At 49.9% G+C, this 20,161-nt stretch overlaps 1 protein-coding gene across 1 annotated transcript in view; it reads right to left on the bottom strand.

The window, feature by feature from the left end:
• PLEKHG4 (pleckstrin homology and RhoGEF domain containing G4) overlaps positions 1-20,161 on the bottom strand; it is a 138,140-nt gene that overhangs the window by 30,647 nt on the left and 87,332 nt on the right. Inside the window, exon 14 of the mRNA XM_077831409.1 lies at positions 15,301-15,492. Within this exon, the coding sequence (XP_077687535.1) occupies positions 15,301-15,492 (192 nt within the window). The remainder of the gene's footprint in view (positions 1-15,300; positions 15,493-20,161) is intronic.

Genomic DNA, 20,161 nt, shown 5'->3' with positions numbered 1-20,161 from the left:
CCCCACACTGAATTTGGAGTTCTGTCTGGGTTAAATTAACTAGCAGAAACTGAACAAAGCAAGATCTTATCTTACTCCTGATATATCTGGTAAAAAATCCCCTAACTAAGGAGATCAGATCTTCAGGCACTGCTGCAGGAGAGATATACACATTTGGAATAGAAGTGAATCGCTGGGTTGGTAACATGGTCTCCTCATCCCCTCTTAGTAGGGGAGGTAATGGCACTAAAATTACTAGCCCGCCTACATCCAGCCATCCTGCTCATCTTCTGAGCTATTATTATGATGATGTATTATTTGCACTGCGTACGTGGCCTCGCCAGGGACCAGGACCCCCGCCCCTCACCCCGGTGCTAACTGCTGTACAAACATAGAACAAGAAGCTGACAATCCAGGTACAAGGCAAGCGGCAGCAGACAGATGCAGGCACCAGACAGACAAGGACGTACAAGGGAACAATGAGGCAGTATTGACCAGCATGACAGGCCATGGTCTCAGCACACCAGTGGACTAACAATTGTCAAGTGTTTTGTAGGCATCATGGCAAAAGAGAGTTTGAAGGAGGGATGTGAAGGAGGCAAATGAGGTAGCTTTGTGGATGTTTACAGGGAGCAGTGTGCGAGGGGCAGCATGGGAGAAAGCATCATGGTGCTTGTTTGAAAATTTAATAGGCGGGCGACGGAGGCTGGCATCATGGGCCAATCAGAGGCAGGAGTTGACTTCTTGATAGTTATGACAGTACCCATCCTGTAGCCACAATGGGCATGTCCGTCCACAGTCCACTGGCCATTTCCCAGAAAACATGCCTGCCCTTAGTCAGCAAACCTACCCCATATCAGCAGTTATGCGTTCCGCTATGGCCATGTAATCACATAAAGACATGAGCTGGCCGATCCATGAGATGGGTGATTTTATCAGGGCTAAACAAGGAGAGAAGCTCTCCTTCCGATACCTTTGTGTCACCACCTTTGTGCACTTTTATAATGTGCAGACAGAATAAAGTCCATTTCAGTGATGTATAATACTTTGTGCTTTAAAAGAGACAGTTGCTCAAAGCTGAAAACAGTTATGAGCCAAATCAACAGGGAGGAAGAATTGAATCAGAAAAATGTAAATGATAATTGGGAACCAGATAACTTGCCGTCAAGAGTTGTAAAAGACCTGACTGAGGAGCTCACTGGGCTGTTAATGTTGCATTTCAATAAGTTTTGAAACACAGGGGAAGTTCCAGAAGACTGGAAGAAAACTAATGTTGTGACAGTATTTGATAGACTCAAGGCACACAATGTATTTAGCTTAACAAAGAGAGGGTTGAGAGATGGATTGATTACAATTCATAAGTACCTACACGGGGAACAAATATTTAATAATGGGCTATTCAGTCTAGAGGAGAAAGGTTTAATACAATCCAATGGTTGGAAGTTGAAGCTAGACAAATTCAAACTGAAAATAAGGTGTCGATTTCTAACAGTGAGAGTCTCCATCACTGACAATTTTGAAATCAAGCTTGGATGTTTTTCTAAAAGCTCTGCTCTAGGAATTATGTTGAGGAAGTTCTCTGGCCTGTGTTATGCAGGGTGTCAGACTAGATGATCACAATGATCCCTTCTGGCCTTAGAATCTATGAACCTATCACTGACTCACCTTAGGATACGTGGAACTGAAGCAAACCACCACTGCTTTGAGTGGGGCTTGCGTACACAGAAGGTCTGTCAATTCTTCGGTGTTCATTGTCTTTTAAAAGACTAGAAACAGTCCCACCAGTTTAGAAGCAACCTAAGACTTGGGATAGCCATGGGAATGTGGCTGGAGACAGCAGGAGACATGGTTTGGGACCTGGGACTTTAATAGGACATCCCAGCCTGTATAACTAGGCCTTTGATATGCAAATTGGAGCCTTGTGAGCTACACCCCCTCTGTACAAACTGGGGAGGGTCAAGCTCCATGGCCAGATTGTCGATTTGTTAAATTCCCATGCCCTGACGAAGTGGACTTTGAGTCTCCTGGAGCGAGTAGCAGATGCCAACAGGTGAGCATTCCTGTGAGTCCCACTCACATTGCAAAATCATGGGGAAGAACGCCTTCCAGAAAGTGTAGTTGGATTCCATGAATAGGGTACTTGACACAGTCCAGGAGAGGTCACTGTCAGCAACAAACTCAACCGGGAAGGGGTGGGGGTGGGGTGTGAACTCCTCGATGGGTTTCTTGTGAGTGAAGCTGAGAAATCCCTCAGCCCAGAGAAAAGAGAGGATGCTTTACTGTCATTAGGAAGGTGGCTATAAAAGTTCTGATTTCTGCATGTTTAGATTCTATTTTGCTCAGAAAGCCTGCAAGTCACTGACTTTCACAGATGCAACTATGTTCTGTACAAGAAGGGAGGAATGGGGGCACATGGAAATATTTACGTTGAGGATCTCAACTGACCCGAAAGTCTTGGGGAATAGAAGCCGCAAGGGCAGAGGGGTTCAGATCTTTTGCAGTGTATCAAGGAGTCTGAAGCTGGATCTACGTGAACTAAACAAGACATCATATAGGCAGGCCTGGAAATGTAAAGATAATACCAAGCAGGAGGTGAAAAGGGTAGCCTGGCTACTGAGAAGAGATGTGTGTTGGCCAAGAACCCTAGCTACTTCCACTACTGAGCAGATACCACCACAACCTCCTCTCCCCATCAGTCTCCAGGTGCAGGGGGAGTGGACCCTCTGTGAGCTGCAAGAGGCCCACAGAGCAAGATTCAGTCAGTCCTGGAAGAGAAGCTCTGGGAGGCAAATGGAGAGGGAGGCAAATGGGGGAGCAGTGGCAGCAGACACTTGGGATCAGGCTCGTGATCAAGTGCGAGTCGCGGGAATTTTGTGCATGCGTTTTGCTGCACTGGAAAGGTCAGGGAGCGTCTTCTCTAGGTGTGTGGTCTGACTGAGCAGTTGGTCATTGTGAGGTGTGGGTGCTAAGGCATGTGCACCCATATTGCCTTAACCAGAGACTTCCTTGTTTTCAGCTGTTAGAGTTGCTTGGGTGTAGCACCTCAGAACCCGTGTCTGTAATGCAGTGAGGTCTTTGGATGGTGGGTTAAATAGCACTCGATGGACACAAACTGTTCGTCCCACATCTGAGCCATGCAGCACAAGGACAAAGAGAAGCACAGAACATTGTGAAGTCTCTAACCGCAAGCTTTGCTAAGACAGGAGAGTGGCAGTGAGTGAGCAAAGGCTTATTTCCTTTGGGATGTCAATTCAGCAATGCAGCTCAGAACAGACCCCCTCGAGGAAACAGCCTGGAAGCTGATGGAGCTGACAATGAATTCTTGGAGGAAGATCAACACTGCAGAAATCTCTGGTCACTAATTTGGCAAAACATAAAGCCCTTGATGAGCTGTCGCAGGCTGGATTTAATCTTTCAATAATTCCTTTTTGTTATAAATCAGAGTCACTGTATAGAGAGAAGTCTTAGAACTCTACATACAATGCTCCATCTTGTTAAACCCGAGGCAGAGAGTTTTCTACCAGGTCAATAACTTTGTCAGAGAAGTCAACTTTAGCAAGGAGGTTTATAGGCCTTAGAAGAGAACTTTTCCCATAAGAACCAGAGGGCAGAAATAGCTGAGAGCTCCTGTTGCGTGGATCAACCTTCCACCCCCAAGCCTGTTCACTCAGCAGCACTGGGCGTAATAGTAACTGACTTTCAAACCCACCTTGGTATGGACCCTTTACAAGAGATGACGATAAAAGACGACAATAAACCACCTCAGACAGGACATCTCTGTGGGATGCCTGATTTTACAAGGAAACACAGACTGTAACTGAGGGAGATGACAAGAGAGAAAGGGGACCTGAAACCAGAGGCTGTCTCACAGAGATGCTGCCTGTCTAAGAGGGGAGAAAGAATCCAAGGTGACTCCATCTAGATGAGTTTTGCAGACTGGCAGACTACACGTGTTATGCAGACTACTTATTTTATGTTAATCTGATCTTTTTTTCTCTATCCTGAGTAAATCTCCTGAGTCTCAAGCTGCTGCTAATTAGACCCCCTGAGTCTCAAGCTGCTGTTTGGGACTTTCATGCAGAACGCCCTGAAGAGAGAACACCATCCACTGATAAGCAGAGGTAGACGGAGAGCATGCTACATGTTTATCCCACTATGGATTCTTGATCAAAAGGGATGGTGTCAGAGGCCACGCGTGGGGGTATGTCCCAGTTTGTAGCCATTACCCTCGTGGGAATTAGGCTTATTTGCTGAGTTTCTTCTTTGACTCTGTGCTTTTCACTGCCACTGTCTTTGGTTATCATCTAATTTACAGAGCTGGGAACCTGATCTTCATTTAAAGACAAGTAACTCGAAGGCTGATCTAGACGCCTGCATGCAATAAAAGGTGGCTCAGAGTTTGAAAACTCTACGGTTCATCTATAGTAGTGGTTCTCAACCAGGAGTACGTCTTCCACAGGGTACATCAGCTCACCTAGAGATTTGCCTGGTTTTACAACAGGCTACATAAAAAGCACTACCAGTCAGTACAAACGAAAATATCATACAGACAACTTGTTTATACTGCTCTGTATACGACACACTGAAATGTAAGTACAATAGTTATATTCCAATGGATTTATTTTATAATCATATGGTAACAATGAGAAAGTCAGCCATCTTTCAGTATTAGTGGGGCTGTGACACTTTTGTATTTCTATGTCTGATTTTGTAAGCACGTAGTTTTTAAGTGAGGTGAAACTTGGGGATACGCAAGACAAATCAGACTGCAAAAAGGGGTACAGTGGTCTGGAAAGGTTGAGAGCCACTGCTCTATAGCACCTCTTGTCTTTGTGCCTAGGGGGAAGGGCTGAGTAGCAGAGAGCTGTCCCCTCACTGCAGCCAGAAGCAGAAAGCTCCTTCTCCCATTCAGTAGCTGGAGGGACTGAACCACCAAACATAGCAGGGGCTGCAAGTTAGAGCAGGGGTTCTCACATGAAAAATTTTGGTGGCCTCAGAGTGCGGCCACCAACTCTTGCTGGTGGCCGCTCTGACAATTTTTCCTAAAATACTTAATTAACTTCAGGAAAAACAAATAACTATGCACATACCCATGTCCAAATAATTGTAATTTATTTATGTAGAGTTTTTTTTCAGACTCAATAATAAAAATAATGTACAGTTGTCTCTATTTGTTTCTGTTTGGACCTAAACAGAATAGAAACAAAATAAGGTGCTTTGCATGTTCTTCTCTTTTTTGTTGTTGTTTCTTTTGCTTTTTTGGTTGCTGTTTTTTTTTTTTTTAGCTTTGCTAGCTACTACCTCTGCTCCTGTGAAAACTGATATTTGTACGTTTGTTAATATCACGTTTCACAGCAGACTTACTCAGCCCTGGCAAGCCGGGGAATGAATTAAGCTCTGAATGGAGAGGTGGGGAGGGAGGCAGCAGGGGCCATGGGTGATGGGGTTGTGGTGAGCCTGGGGCTGGATCCCAAAGCCCCGCAGCCAGGGGATGAAGCCCTGCGGCTGGAACTCGAAGCCCCATGGCTGGAGCTGCCGCCCAACGCCCCAGGGCTGAAGCCGGAGCCCCACTGCCCCGGGAAAGGGGGGGAAACACACATGGGCTGCCTGCTCCTCTAGTGTTTGTGGCTAGAGGCTGACAAGAAAGATCCGCAAGCCTGGTGGTCTAGGACATCTCCTTCCCATTTTCCAGCAGCAGAATGAACTGGGTGCTGGGTGTCTCACCAGCGAGATGCCCCTGAAACTTGCTGGTGGGAACTCCAAGTTTTGCTGTCCATAATGTCCTCTGGTGAGGGGGTCCAGTCTTCTGTCTTGGCGGAATCTGGTTAATTTTTCAAACCCTAGTTTTCAAATTCCAAAATCTAGATAGCAAGCCCATCCCCTGAAACGGGAAAGAGCATTCACCCCACAGGACAGCTGAGCCCCGCACAACTGGAAGCAGCATGGAGTGACCAGCAGGACCAAGTCACAGCTTTCTGCTGCCTTACATTGTCCACAACCAGCCAAACAAAGCCATGCAGCAAAAGGGAGCCCCTCGCCAGGCGCAGGGATAGCCTGCACTCTCTAACTGCTCATGCCAAGGGTTTCCCAGGCACCCAGCGATCACAGCAGCTACATTTACACTAGAGTGCAAAGATCATAAAGCATTCGCAAATAAAGGGAGAGTTCACATTAGTGGGTTTGTCGCTGCTATATTAAAAGACAGACAGTGCAACTCTGGGCTTCAGAGAGCATGCAAACGCACCCACACATGGAGAGTCCTTTGGACTCTGTCTGAACACAGAGAGCTCACAAGCTTCACCCTGAATACACACAGACAGACCAGTGCACACGAGCTACTGAATGGAACGTCTTGTTCTCAACCGCCTCGATCCAATGGCATGCTGGATGCTTGGTACTTACAAGAGCATTTTCAGTGTCTGTTTGCTGCTGAAAGCAGGGGAGAATGTATTTGATTCAAAGGGAAAATGCAAGGAGAGCTGTAGAGAACTGCTCCTGAGAGCAAAGTCTGGCCCACATGCAGCTGTGTGAGCTGATGTCAGCCAGGGCCCCCGGCCCCGGTTTCGGCCCATAGAAGGAGTGACACTTGCTGGCAGATGGAATGTACGGCCACATTAGCATTCCTACAGGGACAATGGGGGGGAGCTGCTATATAGATTACAGGCTGGCTGTCCCTCCCTCAGTCACAGAGGGACCAGGAACCGCCTTCCCTTGCCAGGCCTTTGTTTGCTGACTCACAAAGGAGAGTGCTGTCTGTGTTCAGAGTCCAAGACATGAGAAACCCTGCATGAGGGTCACAGAAGGGGCTACTCACACACACAGGGGATGGGGGGGCTCCCAGCCCAGGGAGGTGGGAGGAGAGGGAGCACTGCAGCAGACAGGCCACCAGGTGGGGTTGGAGGATGCTCTCCATGCACAGCAGAAAACTCTGGAGGGGAGAGCTGGCTGTGCACATGAGACAGAGAGAACCCAGCTGTCTTGGAGGGCTGGGAGTCTCCACAAGACAGAGACCCGGAGAGAATCCTGGTGGGGCAAAGGATCCTCTGACAGAACGAACCCCACAAAGGATCTGACTGGGAACCCAGAGAATCCCACAGAGGTCAGGCTTGGTGGGGCAGACAGAAAATGCACACATATCTCCCTTGCAGAAAGCCTCTTACCGGCCCTTCCTCCATCAGGGCAGCGCGTGTCAAATCCCTCCTCCAGCCCAGTCTCAAACATCCCAAGCAATGGGATGCCCACAGCTTCCCTTGAGAGAATGGCTGCAGGAGGAGCAGAGGGAGCACCCCCACAGCTGAAAGCAGTTCCCCTCGCTGGGTTGGTTAACTTCCCGAACCTTCAACAAGGGACAAATGAGCCACAGTCTTGCACAAACCCTCAACATGCTGGAGAAAACCTCGGCCTGGAGCCTTTGGAGTTGGAGGTGGCTCATGGACCCATGGAGGGATCTTTTCAGCACACAACAGAGGTTTTGCTCAAGCTAAATCCAAGCTACATATGAGAGTAAGAAGTTCCATGAACGGAATGAGGGGGAGCAAAGACAACCAGGGAAACAATTTTACTTAGAGACATAAATGTAGAGAGAAAAAACTTAAATGAGTGAGGCGAGAGCACGCAAGACCTTTTGGGCTTGAGTGAAATAGGTCCTGAGATGTCCCTCCCGTTCCCACAGTACCACAGGCCAGCAGAGGGGTAGTAAAAGGGTGAGGGAGTGGCCAAGGCTCTGCGTAGCCAAACTCATTGCATTTGGAGGTGATTCAAGTGGACACCCCAGCCTGTCCTTACATCCATAAGCGTTGCTCTCTGGGAGAGGGTCAAGAAGTCCCTCACGTTCCTTCCTCATACTCAAAGGATCCAGCCACCAGGTCAGTTCTTGCGGGATTGAGGCTGTACCATGACAGGTTTGTTCAGATGGTGCTTGGCTGGGGAGTGCACTGTCCTTAGCCAGTGTTGCAATGGCCGCAGGGGAAGTCTGGCAAGCGGCATCACAAAGTCATGTGCCAATGTGTGCCCTAGCAATCCAAGGCACGTGTGAATTGCTGTATATGGTCTTGCCCTTATGTCATGTATGAAGAACTGAAGGGACCTGAATCTGTGTGGCAGAGCAGCCTGTGCTGGCTGTGAGTTGAGCAGAGCTCCTGTGAATTATATTCTCTGTGAGGGTGTGAGAGACAATTTCTTGTAGTTCACAAGGAGTTCTGGAGCTTGAAGTGACAGAATGATGGAGGCAAGCGTTACCTCCTGAATCTGAGGCAGTGAATGTGTTCGCGGAGCCTCCTCAGATCCAGCACAGGATGAAGACCCTTTCGTCTCTGGAATGAGGAGATACAAGGAGTAGAAGCCCCTTCCTCTGTATTCCTGAGGCACCTTCTCTATGGCTCCTAGACAACGAGGCCATGGCTGACTGTAAAAGGCTCTCACAAGAAGGATCCCTGAAGAGGGATGGGGAAGGGGGATGGAACTGGATAGTATAGCTATGGGTAACGATATCTATCACCCATTTGTCAGTGGTGATGCCCACCCTTGCCCTGTGGAACAAGGCGAGGTGGCTTCCAAAAGCAGCACTCACTAAGCTGGTCGTGATGCAGCTCTCAGCTGAACTGGCAAATTTGCCGCCATGTGGACAGAGTGATGTGCGTGGAGGGGGGTTGGGGAGGGTTGACGTGCTCTACCATATCTTGGCCACATCTTGGACTGGCTGTGGTATGAAGGTGTCCCCTGTCTCTGTTGGTGTTGCTGTTGGGGTGGTATGTTTTGCGGTATATACCAGATGTGTGTAGATTCACAGGGGCTATAGGGCTGTCTTGGCATCCTTTAGCGAGTGTAAGGGACTGTGTTTTCTTGTTAAACTGCTCTGTTACCTCAAATGGGGCCCACACTTCATGAGGAATGCCTGGAGCCCTCATAGTCACTGTACACTCCCAATGTGCAGAAAGAATAGCAAATATGGCAGGCGACCAGCTTGGCTCAACAGAGAAATCTTTGGTGAGCCTAAACTCAAAAAGGAAGCTTACAAGAAGTGGAAACTTGGACAGATGACTAGGGAGGAGTATAAAAATATTGCTCGAGCATGCAAGGCTGTAATCATGAAGGCCAAAGCACAACTGGAATTGCAGCTAGCAAGGGATGTGAAGGATAACAAGAAGGGTTCTACAGGTATGTGAGCAACAAGAAAGTCAGGGAAAGTGTGGGACTCTTACTGAATGGCGGAGGCAACCCAGTGACAGAAGATGTGGAAAAAGCTGAAGCACTCAATGCTTTTTTTGCCTCGGTCTTCACACACAAGGTCAGCTTCCACACTGCTGTCCTGGGCAGCACAGTATGGGGAGGAGGTGAGCAGCCCTCAGTGGTGAAAGAACAGGTTAAGGACTATTTAGAAAAGCTGGACATGGACAAGTCCATGGGGCTGGATGCGCTGCATCTGAGGATGCTGAGGGAGTTGACTGATGTGACTGCAGAGTCATTGGCCATTATCTTTGAAAACTCGTGCGATCGGGGGAGGTCCCGGATGATTGGAAAAAGGCAAATATAGAGCCTATCTTTAAAAAAGGGAAGGAGGAGGATCCGGGGAACTACAGACCGGTCGGCCTCACCTCAGTCCCTGGAAAAATCATGGAGCAGGTCCTCAAGGAAACCATTTTGAAGCACTTGGAGATGAGGAAGGTGATCAGGAACAGTCAACATGGAATCACCAAGGGCAAGTCATGCCTGACCAACCTGATTGCCTTCTATGATGAGATAACTGGCTCTGTGGTTATGGAGAAAGTGGTGGACATGATATATATCTTGACTTTAGCAAAGCTTTTGATACTGCCTCCCACAGTATTCTTGCCAGCAAGTTAAAGAAATATGGATTGGATGAATGGACTATAAGGTGGAGAGAAAGCTGGTGAGATCCTTGGTCTCAATGGGTAGTGATCAATGGCTCGATGTCTAGTTGGCAGCCAGTATCAAGCGGAATGCCCCAGGGGTCGGTCCTCGGGCCAGTTTTATTCAACATCTTCATTAATGATCTGGATGATGGGATGGATTGCACCCTCAGCAAATTCGCGGATGACACTAAGCTGGGGGGAGAGGCAGATACACTGGAGGGTAGGGATAGGGTCCAGAGTGACCTAGACAAATTGGAGGATTGAGCCAAAAGAAATCTGATGAGGTTCAACAAGGACAAGTGCAGAGTCCTGCTCTTGGAACGGAAGAATCCCATGAGCCGCTACAGGCTGGGGACCAACTGACTCAGCAGCAGTTCTGCAGAAAAGGACTTGGGGATTACAGTGGACGAGAAGCTGGATATGAGTCAACAGTTTGCCCTTGGTGCCAAGAAGGCTAACAGCATATTGGGTTGTATTAGTAAGAGCATTGCCAGCAGATCGAGGGAAGTGATTATTCCCCTCTATTCGGCACTGGTGAGGCCACAGCTGGAGTATTGCGTCCAGTTTTCGGCTCCCCACTACAGAAAGGATGTGGACGAATTGGAGAAAGTCCAGCAGAGGGCAATGAAAATGATTAGGGGACTGGAACGCATGACTTATGAGGAGAGGCTGAGGGATCTGGGCTTGTTTAGTCTGCAGAAGAGAAGAATGAGGGGGGATTTGATAGCTGCCTTCAACTACCTGAAAGGGGGTTCCAAAGAGGATGGATCTAGACTGTTCTCAGTGGTAGCAGATGACAGAACAAGGAGTAATGGTCTCAAGTTGCAGTGGGGGAGGTCTAGGTTGGATATTAGGAAAAACTATTTCACTAGGAGGATGGTGGGGCACTGGAATGGGCTACCTAGGGAGGTGGCGGTATCTCCATCCTTAGAGGTTTTTGAGGCCCGGCTTGACAAAGCCCTGGCTAGGATGATTTAGTTGGGGTTGGTCCTGCTTTGAGCAGGGGGTTGGACTAGATGACCTCCTGAGGTCTCTTCCAACCCCTGATATTCTATGATTCCATGGTAGCCATGGACCTAGTTGGGGTGTCAGCTGCGTTCATTAAGGCTTGTAGGCAAGTCTTTGTCACTAGCTTGTCCCTCTTTTACAATGTCCTTAAACTCCTGTCTAGCCTGGTGAGGCAGTTTGACTGATGAATAGCATCACTCTGTCCCATGTTAGAAAATTGCATTTGGCTAGTAGGGTTTGGAAATTAGCGAGAGTGATGTAGAGGAATGGGACTTCCTCTCAAACAGCTCCAGTTGTTTGGGATCTTTACCTTTCAGTGGATCTTGGCCTTTCAGTGGATCTTGGCCAAGTTGGGATTACTTGAGATCTGGGTTTGGGGGGGTGAATAAAAGTATTAGAACCCACAAAGTGGCACCTGCATGGTCACAGATGACGACTTTCCTGCCTGGGTGAATTCCACATCCCAGGCCGCTGCTCAGTTTGCCTTCCATTCTCCACTTGAACCAGAAATCACAGGACTCAAGCACTGCCTCCTAGAACAATCTCTGAGAGTGGTGTCAGGCCCGAAAGAGTCAGACTCGAACATCCCTATTCAGGTCAAAACCCGACCATCCAGCACTCCATCCAGTAGTCAGGCAACTCCAAGTCTTGGGCAGAGAAGTCAGCACCAAGTGAAGGAGTGTAGGTACAGACAGCTCCTGCTAGGGTTGACAGCAGATACAACACTGCGAGTTTCTATCCTGCTGGCACAGGTGGTAAGAGGGAACCTGGCGGGGGGGGGGGGGGTCGTGGGCCTGCCCTGCTCTTTGTGCCCTCGTGATAGAGCATGAGGAGGCGGGGGGCATGTGTGCAGCCTCATGGGCGCTGCTAAAGAATCTGGCTTTGTGCACTTGAGGCACATGTGCACCAACACTGGGATCCACATGGACACATACTCAGAGAAGCAACCCTCCCCCCTTCCTTCCCTCAGCAGGGGCAGGATAGGAAGCCTCCTCTTCCACTCAGCCCAGCACATGCCCAGCCTTTGTCAGGCACCAAGAACTGCCGATATAAAGGAAGTACAGACAAGGGGAAACATTCAGCTTGGCCTTAGCTGCATCCTCTGAGGAGTGGGGAGGGAGAGAGAAGGAATCCAGCCAGCCCAGTGTGCGAACTGCCTGCGGCCTGGCCCCAGCTCAGGCTGCTTTACCACACAAACCTTTTCTCCAACGGCTTGTCCTCGGCCTCTAACAAACCCTTCAGGCAATTCTGGTTTGCCCAGCAAGTCCCTCTCCTGGGGAAGGGCTGCACCTCCTAACATGCATGCTGCAAAGGGCACTGGGACACTGAATACTGGAATCATTCACCCACCCAACATTTAATGGCCTAAGTCAAGTCAGGACCGAGAGCAGGATCCAAAGGATAGGTCTTTAGGAGTCTGCCAAGCAGTGAAGCACCTGGTGCAGCAACCAGCCTGCCCATGGGGGGCAGCACTACCCTCCTCTCACGCCCTGCACCCAATACCCCAGGGAGCACTTGCCCACCACAGGAAGCCCTCAGCTGGGACAGCAGCCAGCCGATTTCCTGAGGTGGAATTCACCTCTCTCACTGGGCAGCAAGGTGTGTGCATGGGCCAGCCACACAATCCCCATGGAAGCCTGAGCTCCATTCTTCTGGCACCTGCCATATCCTGCAGTGCCAAGGAGACTCTCAAACCCACAGAGCATGCGGCCTGACAGCTCGCTTCCAGACCACGTGATCTGGCACACTGAAGGATCTTTATGGGGAAGAAAACCAGGGAAGCTGCTAATCTCAGCCTCCTGCCACTGCCCCATCCAGGCTCAGGCTTAACAAGAAGGCCTTTTCGGGGTCAGGGACCCACCAGCAGGAGCAAAAGGTGGTTGTGTGAGATCAGAGAGGCCCGGCAATGGAAGACAGTAAATTAATTTAGACTGAACTTCTGTTCTTCCCTCTCCACAGCAGACCATGCCTTTGACTTTGCCTTAGGCAGGCAGAATGGATTTGAGATAGAGATCTAATGTAATCATCTCATGAAACTTTCAAATTGTTCCGTCAAGTTTTGCATTCACCAATGCACCTGCAGCGCTTGTAAGATAAGCTTCTATCCGCAGCCCTGCTCTGCCTTGTGCATTGTTCAGCATGATTCTTTAGAGCCAGCTCAGCTGCAAATGAAACCCACACACCTCCTGGGTGTGGTGTTCTGTCCCATCTATTGGCACTGAGACTTCTTAGAGAGAGATTAATGTGTCTGCTTTACAGCCTTAGCTAACAGCCACATGGTTTTTAGCTCATGTGGCAGAGGCTCATGCATTTAGCTCCAGAGGCCCCAGGTCCGATCCTGCCCGCCGACAACCGAGGTCTGTTGGCGTTACAAGTGGGGGCTCATCCGGGATTTCAACTGGGAAGTCTCTGAAGCTTGGGACATGCTTCCTCAGCTAGGGGAAGTATGTAACCCACACACCTTCTGGGTGTGGTGTTCTGTCCCCTCTAGTGGCACCGAGACCGGTTAGAGAAAGATTGATGAGTCTGCTTTGCAGCCTTAGCTAAGGACCACATGGCTTTTGGCTCCTGCATTTCGCTCTAGAGGTCCCAGGTTCGATCCCACTCGCCGACAACCAGGGTCTGCTGGTGTTACACGAACAGACGTGAGTGTGCTGTACCACATCTTACAACCCAGGCCACAGGCGCTGCAGAACACTAGGCGAATGGAGATTTTTCTACAAAGGGACAGCATCTCCTTAGACACAAGCTACCTGGACTCTAAATAAGGGGCTAAACAAGTTTTTAAAGGGTACAAATGACATGTTAATCATTAAATGGGTAAGGAAATAACAGAACATGGACTATATGGAACATCCTATGCAGTTCAGAATGGCGGAGCTCTCCGAGCCACGTCATCGCAGGTCAGATTGCGTTTAGCTGCTGCCCAACAAGTGACGACAGTAGCAGTGGCAGTCTCCTCTCAGAAGAAAGGGTAGTGCAGGGGTTAAAATAAAGGACTGGGGGTCAGGAGATGTGGGAGCCACTCCTAGTGCTGCACAGACTTCCTGAGACATTGGATCAGTCGCTGCCCTTCTCCGTGCCCTGGTTTGCTCAGCCGGGGAGAGTGATCTGCAGCCACAGGCCGCGGTCGTTATCCAGCGTCACACAGGACGAGGCATCCTTATCACTGGAGCCCTCTGACCCCTCTCTCCAGTCTCTGGGTGCTGTTCTGTGACATCCTGGGGCTCCCTCCACAACACTGCCAGGATATTTTGCTCTCCGTGAGCGCCTGTGACCTCCCCTCCATGACAGGAGCAAGGGCAGAGCATAGCCCGGGATGGGGGACGCTCATGTGCAGAGACTGTCGCCAAACAACCACCTTGTTTACGGCTGCACAGCAACATCCTGGGCCACTTCCTCTTCGCCCCTTTGCGCTGGAGCCTGTTTCTGAATGTTTTGGGGTTTAGCAGAATCCACCCCCAACCCCCCCGAACACCTCTGGCTGCCAAGGCAATTCAGAGAGTCGGCGTCTAAGCGGCGCCTACATCTGGTACAGCTTAACTGGAAGGGTCTGATTCTTTCTGGAATTTGAGAACGTCAGTACCCAGTGTTTGTACAACTGGGAAATAAATGGAACACGGATTCATTTGCCTTTTACGCTTGCCAAAGGTTTTTAAATGTACATGGAAACTCTTACTGTTTCTGCACAGGCGACCTCAGAAACTAACCCGCACCAATCCCCCGATAGCAAGCAGGCCGTGTTCACATCAAGGCAAAGGGGTGAGAATTCTGGGCACTCCGGGCTCCTGTACAATGTGCATGGCACATGGCCTCACCTGATTTCAGGCCATTTGTTCTAACTCACTCCCTATGGGCCTCACCAATACGGTTGCCAATCCTCCAGTATTGTCCTGGAGTCTCCAGGAATTAAAGACTAACCTTTAGTCAAATATTATATCATGTGATGAAACCTCCCAGAATACTTCCAACCAAAATTGGCAACCCTACTCACCAGGAAGCTGCCATCACCCACAAGGTTCTGGGCACTATGTTCTCAGGCCTGGTTTCGTCGCACGGACTTGCCCAGAACAGAGAACTGGCTCTTTTTATGGTTGCAAATGAGGGGGCTGCATCTGACACATCAACACATATAACTATCCACAACATGAAGTACACGGTATTCAGCAAAACACCAGCACTGCCATGGCCTGGCAGCCTCCTCTGTGCTGAAAGGCAGGACACCAGAACTCTGGTCCCTTGGTCTCCAAGACAACTGCTGAAGGACCCTTCTATCCACTGGTGCTGACTGTAAGGATGTGCCCACCACACTGGGCCTGGAGCTTAGAAGAATTAGACCAGAGGAAAACTATGGGGTCTTCACCCTATTCCGCAGTGGAAATGTCCTTTCACGGGCACATACCTTTTCCCCTACTCAAAGCTCAGCGCTTCATTTCCTCACCTTGTCGAAGAATTCGTACAGCCTGACTGTCTCTCCAATCCGACTCCTGGTGTCATCCAGTCGGGCGCAGAACTCCTCCAGCTGATTTCTATATGTTTGCAGCTTGAGTCCATAAACATGCAAGTCTGCAGAGGAAAAATCTTCCCACCTGTCCAGCTTCTTTAACACTTCCTGTCCCCTTCTACAATATTTCTGAAAGAAAATTTCAGTTGTGGATCAGTGTGCCGCACTGGAGAGCTAGAAACAGAGACCCTGGGAGACTTCCAAAGCCCCAGGGAACCATTAGGACTAGCTAAACCTAGCATGGCACAGAGATGCAAAATAGTAGCTCTCTCAGGCAATCATTCTTTATAAGCACCCACATTAAATTGTGAAGCTCAGATTAGATGCAGTGAATCTGTAGCTTTAGCATAAAAGGCCTTCATGACAACAGGCTACTTAGGGTCAAGGAAATTGAAGTGTTTCAAGAATCTAAAGTGAGTTCAAAAAAATCCATGACACATTCTGGAAATTTCTGTAAACATTCCCATCCCATGCACAGACATGTAACTTATCCACTGAGCTCTACGTACAATAACTGTCTCATAGGTGGCTTGAAAGCGGTGAGCTTTTCAGAGGAATTTGCCTGAGGAGGCAGCTGTGGCTTGGAGAACCAGGACCAGGAAGGTGTTTTATTCATGTAAGCAGGTCTGAATGAGCTCTCTCCTGATACTAGTGATGAACTGGCGTGGGGAGGGGGGAAAGACTTCAGGAGAAGACAGTTTTGAAAAGACAAACCTACTCCGTCTAGGGCAGGGGTTCTCAAACTGGGGGTTGGGACCCCTCAGGGGGTCACGAGGTGATTACATGGGGGATTGTGAGCTGTCAGCCTCCACCCCAAACCCAGTTTTGCCTCCAGCATTTATAATAGTGTTAAATATATAAAAAAGTGTTTTTAATTTATAAGGGGGGGTCGCACACATAGGCTTGCTGTGTGAAAGGGGTCGCCAGTACAAAAATTTGAGAACCACTGGCCCAGGGGCACAGCAGATGGAGCTGCTTTGCCAAAGTATCAGTTTTGGGTTACAAGTCACTTCAGTTTTGAACGCAGGAGTAATGAAAAGTTGTTATCTGGATTGTAAGAGTAAAAGGCAGCAGAACTGTACTGACCATGCCCTAACTGAGGGAGTCCCCTGAGCTGAAAAGACAGTTACTCACCTTTGTAACTGTTGTTCTTTGAGATGTGTTGCTCATATCCATTCCAATTAGGTGCGTGCGCACTGCGTGCACGGCCGTCGGAGAATTTTTACCCTAGCAACACCCGGTGAGTCGGCTGTGGAGCCCCCTGGAGTGGCACCTTCATGGCTCTGGATATATACCCCAACTGACCCAGTGCCCCCTCAGTTCCTTCTTGCCAGCTACTCCGACAGAGGGGAAGGAGGGCGGGTTTGGAATGGATATGAGCAACACATCTCGAAGAACAACAGTTACAAAGGTGAGTAACTGTCTTTTCTTCTTTGAGTGCTTGCTCATATCGATTCCAATTAGGTGACTCCCAAGCCTTACCTAGGTGGTGGGGTCAGAGTGAAGTACCGTGGATTGTAGGACTGCTCTACCAAACACTGCATTGTCTCTGGCCTGCCGAATGACGGCATAATGGGAGGCAAACATATGTACTGAAGACCAAATTGCGGCTCTGCAGATCTCCTGGATTGGCACCTGGGCCAGGAAAGCCGCTGCCGAGGCCTGAGCCCTCGTGGAGTGAGCCGTGAGAGGAGGGGTCGGGACCCCGGCCAGATCATAGCAAGCACGAATACAGGACATAATCCAAGAAGAGATCCGCTGGGAGGAGACCGGGAGGCCCTTCACCCGGTCTGCCACCGTGACGAAGAGCTGCGTTGTTTTCCGGAATGGCTTCGTACATTCAGTGTAGAAGGCAAGAGCCCTACGAACATCGAGGGAGTGTAGCCGCTGTTCCTGATGACTGGTGTGCGGTTTTGGGTAAAAAAACAGGAGGAAGATGTCCTGGTTGATATGAAAGGTCGATACCACCTTGGGAAGAAAGGCAGGGTGAGGTCGCAGCTGCTCCTTATTCTTATGAAAGATCCTGTAAGGTGGTTCTGAGGTAAGAGCCTTGAGTTCGGAGACACGCCTCGCCAAAGTGATAGCAACGAGGAAAGCTGTTTTCCAAGAGAAGAATAGGAGGGAACAGGTGGCCAATGATTCAAACAGGGGCCCCATAAGTCTGGAAAGGACCAGGTTAAGTTCTCACATGGGGACTGGATGCCGTACCTGTGGGTAGAGATGGTCCAGGCCCTTGAGGAATCTACCGACCATGGGGCTGGTGAAGACAAATCAGGCATTCACTCCCAGGTGGAAAGCTGAGATGGCTGCCAGGTGAACTCTGACGGATGATATGGCCAGGCCCTGTTGTTTCAGGCTCAGGAGATAATTCAGAATGAGAGGCACGGACGCCTGGAGGAGGGCCGTGCTGCAGTAAGTGCACCAGCATGAGAATCGCTTCCATTTAGCCATATATGTGGGCCGAGTGGAAGGTTTCCTGCTGCCCAACAGGACCTGCTGCACCAAATAAAAACAGAGGCGTTCTGAATGGCTCGGCCATGCAGCATCCACACCATGAGGTAGAGGGACCGAAGGTCGGGGTGACAAGGTGGCCATGATCTTGAGTGATCAGGTCTGGAAAAAGGGGCAGCGGGATTGGGGCATCCACTAAGATCTCCAACAGTGTGGTGTACCAATATTGCCTGGGCCATGCCGGGGCGACCAGAATCAGCCGTGTTCTGTCCCTGCGCACCTTGAACAGGACCTTGTGTACCAGGGGAAATGGCGGGAAGGCGTAAAACGATCAGCTCATCCACGGGAGTAGGAAGGCGTCTGTGAGAGAGCTGGGGAGCGGCCTTGGAGGCAACAGAAAGCTGGGCATTTCCAATTGCTGGGGGAGGCAAACAGGTCGACCTGGGGAAACCCCCACCTTAGAAAGATGGGGAGGATGACATCCGGATGGAGCAACCACTCGTGGGATTGGGAGGACCTGCTGAGGTGGTCCGCCAGCATGTTCTGGACCCCTGGGAGAGAAGACGCCGCCAGGTAAATAGAGTGGGCTATGCAGAACTCCCACAGTCGAATGGCCTCCTGACAAAGGGGGGAGGAATGAGCGCCCCTCGTTTGTTGATGTAGAACATGGCTGTGGTGTTGTCTGTGAGGACTGCTACACAACAACCATGCAGCCGCTCCTGAAAGGCTTGACAAGCCAGATGTACCGTCATCAGCTCCCATACGTTGATATGGAGAGAGAGATCGGACGGGGCCCATAGACCCTGTGTCTGGATGTCCCTGAGTTGGGCGCACCATCCCAGGGCTGACGCGTCCGTAATGAGGGACAAGGAGGGCTGAGGGGTGTGGAAGGGGACTCCTTCGCATACTACCTCGGGATCTAGCCACCATTGGAGGGAGGACAGGACACTCTCCGAGACGGTGACCACCAGGCTCAGGCTGTCTCAACCTGGTCAATAGACTGATGCCAACCAGTCTTGAAGCGGGTCGAGCCGTAGTCTGGCATGCCTAGTCACATATATGCAGGAAGCCATGTGACCTAGGAGACTCAGGCACGATCTCGCCATTGAGGTTCGGAAGCTTTGAAGGCTCAGTATGAGGCTCGACAAAGCTTGGAAACGAGCGTCTGAAAGGAGGGCTCAAGCACGCATGGAGTCCAGGACAGCTCCGATGAACCCTATTCTTTGGGTTGGTTCTAGCATTGACTTCGCCACTTTGAGAAGGAGGTCTAACCAACAAAATATATCTGTGACCAATTGAAGGTGAGACTGTACTTTTTCTTTGGTGTGCCCTCGGATGAGCCAGTCATTGAGATACAGGTATACCTGTATCCGTCGTCAACGAAGGAAGGATGCCACTATCGCCATACATTGGTGAACACCTTGGGGGGCCGTAGAGAGGCCAAATGGAAGGACCATGAACTAATAATGTTCGCGGTTGACCACAAAGTGGAGGAAGCATCTGTGTACCGGATAGATCGTGATGTGAAAAATACACGTCCTTCATGTCGAGGGTGGCGTACCAGTCTCCAGGAAAGGTATAATGGTGCCCAAGGAGACCATGCGGAACTTCAATTTTACCATGAATTTGTTGAGTCCACGCAAGTCCAGGATAGGCCGAAGCCCACCCTTAGCATTGGGGATTAGGAAGTAACAGAAGTAAAACCCCCTGCCCCTTAGCTCCCTTGGAGCCTCCTCAATCGCCCCCATGGTGAGGCGCATCTGAACCTCTTGAATAAGGAGTTACTTGTGAGAGGGGTCCCTGAAGAGGGATGGGGAGGGAGGGTGGGAAGAAAGAAAATTGGAGAGAGTATCCCCTTTCCACTGTGTGAAGAACCCAACAGTCCATGGTTTATGAGGGACCAGGCACGGTGGAAATGGGATAAATGATTCAAGAAGGGTGGGGTAGGATCCTGAATGAGGTCCGGTACACCGTCCTGGGGCGTCCCTTCAAAAGTTTTGTTTGGAACCTACCAAGAGCTTAGAAGGACCCTGGGACTGGCCAGATTGGTGGTTGAAGGGTTTCCTCCTGCCACTGCGCCCCCATCTCCTATAGAAGTCCTGCCTCAGCCGAGGAGGAGGATAGGAGCGTTGAGGCTGCGGTTTAAATGGCTTCTGCTGGGTAGCCAGTGTATGAATCCCCAGCGAACACATTATGGACCTTGAGTCTTTGAGGCTTTGAAGCCTCGAGTCAGTCTTGTCCGAAAACAGGCCCTCTCCATCAAAGGGGAGATCCCGTAGTGTTTGCTGAAGCTCTGGTGGTAAGCCAGAAGCCTGCAGCTAAGAGATGCACCTCATTGTGATTCCTG

The sequence above is a fragment of the Eretmochelys imbricata genome, chromosome 12 (assembly GCF_965152235.1).
Source record: "Eretmochelys imbricata isolate rEreImb1 chromosome 12, rEreImb1.hap1, whole genome shotgun sequence".
In the NCBI taxonomy this organism is placed as follows: domain Eukaryota; kingdom Metazoa; phylum Chordata; order Testudines; family Cheloniidae; genus Eretmochelys; species Eretmochelys imbricata.
The sequence above is the reverse complement of the archived record's forward strand: the minus strand, read 5'-3'. Positions and strand labels throughout refer to the sequence as shown.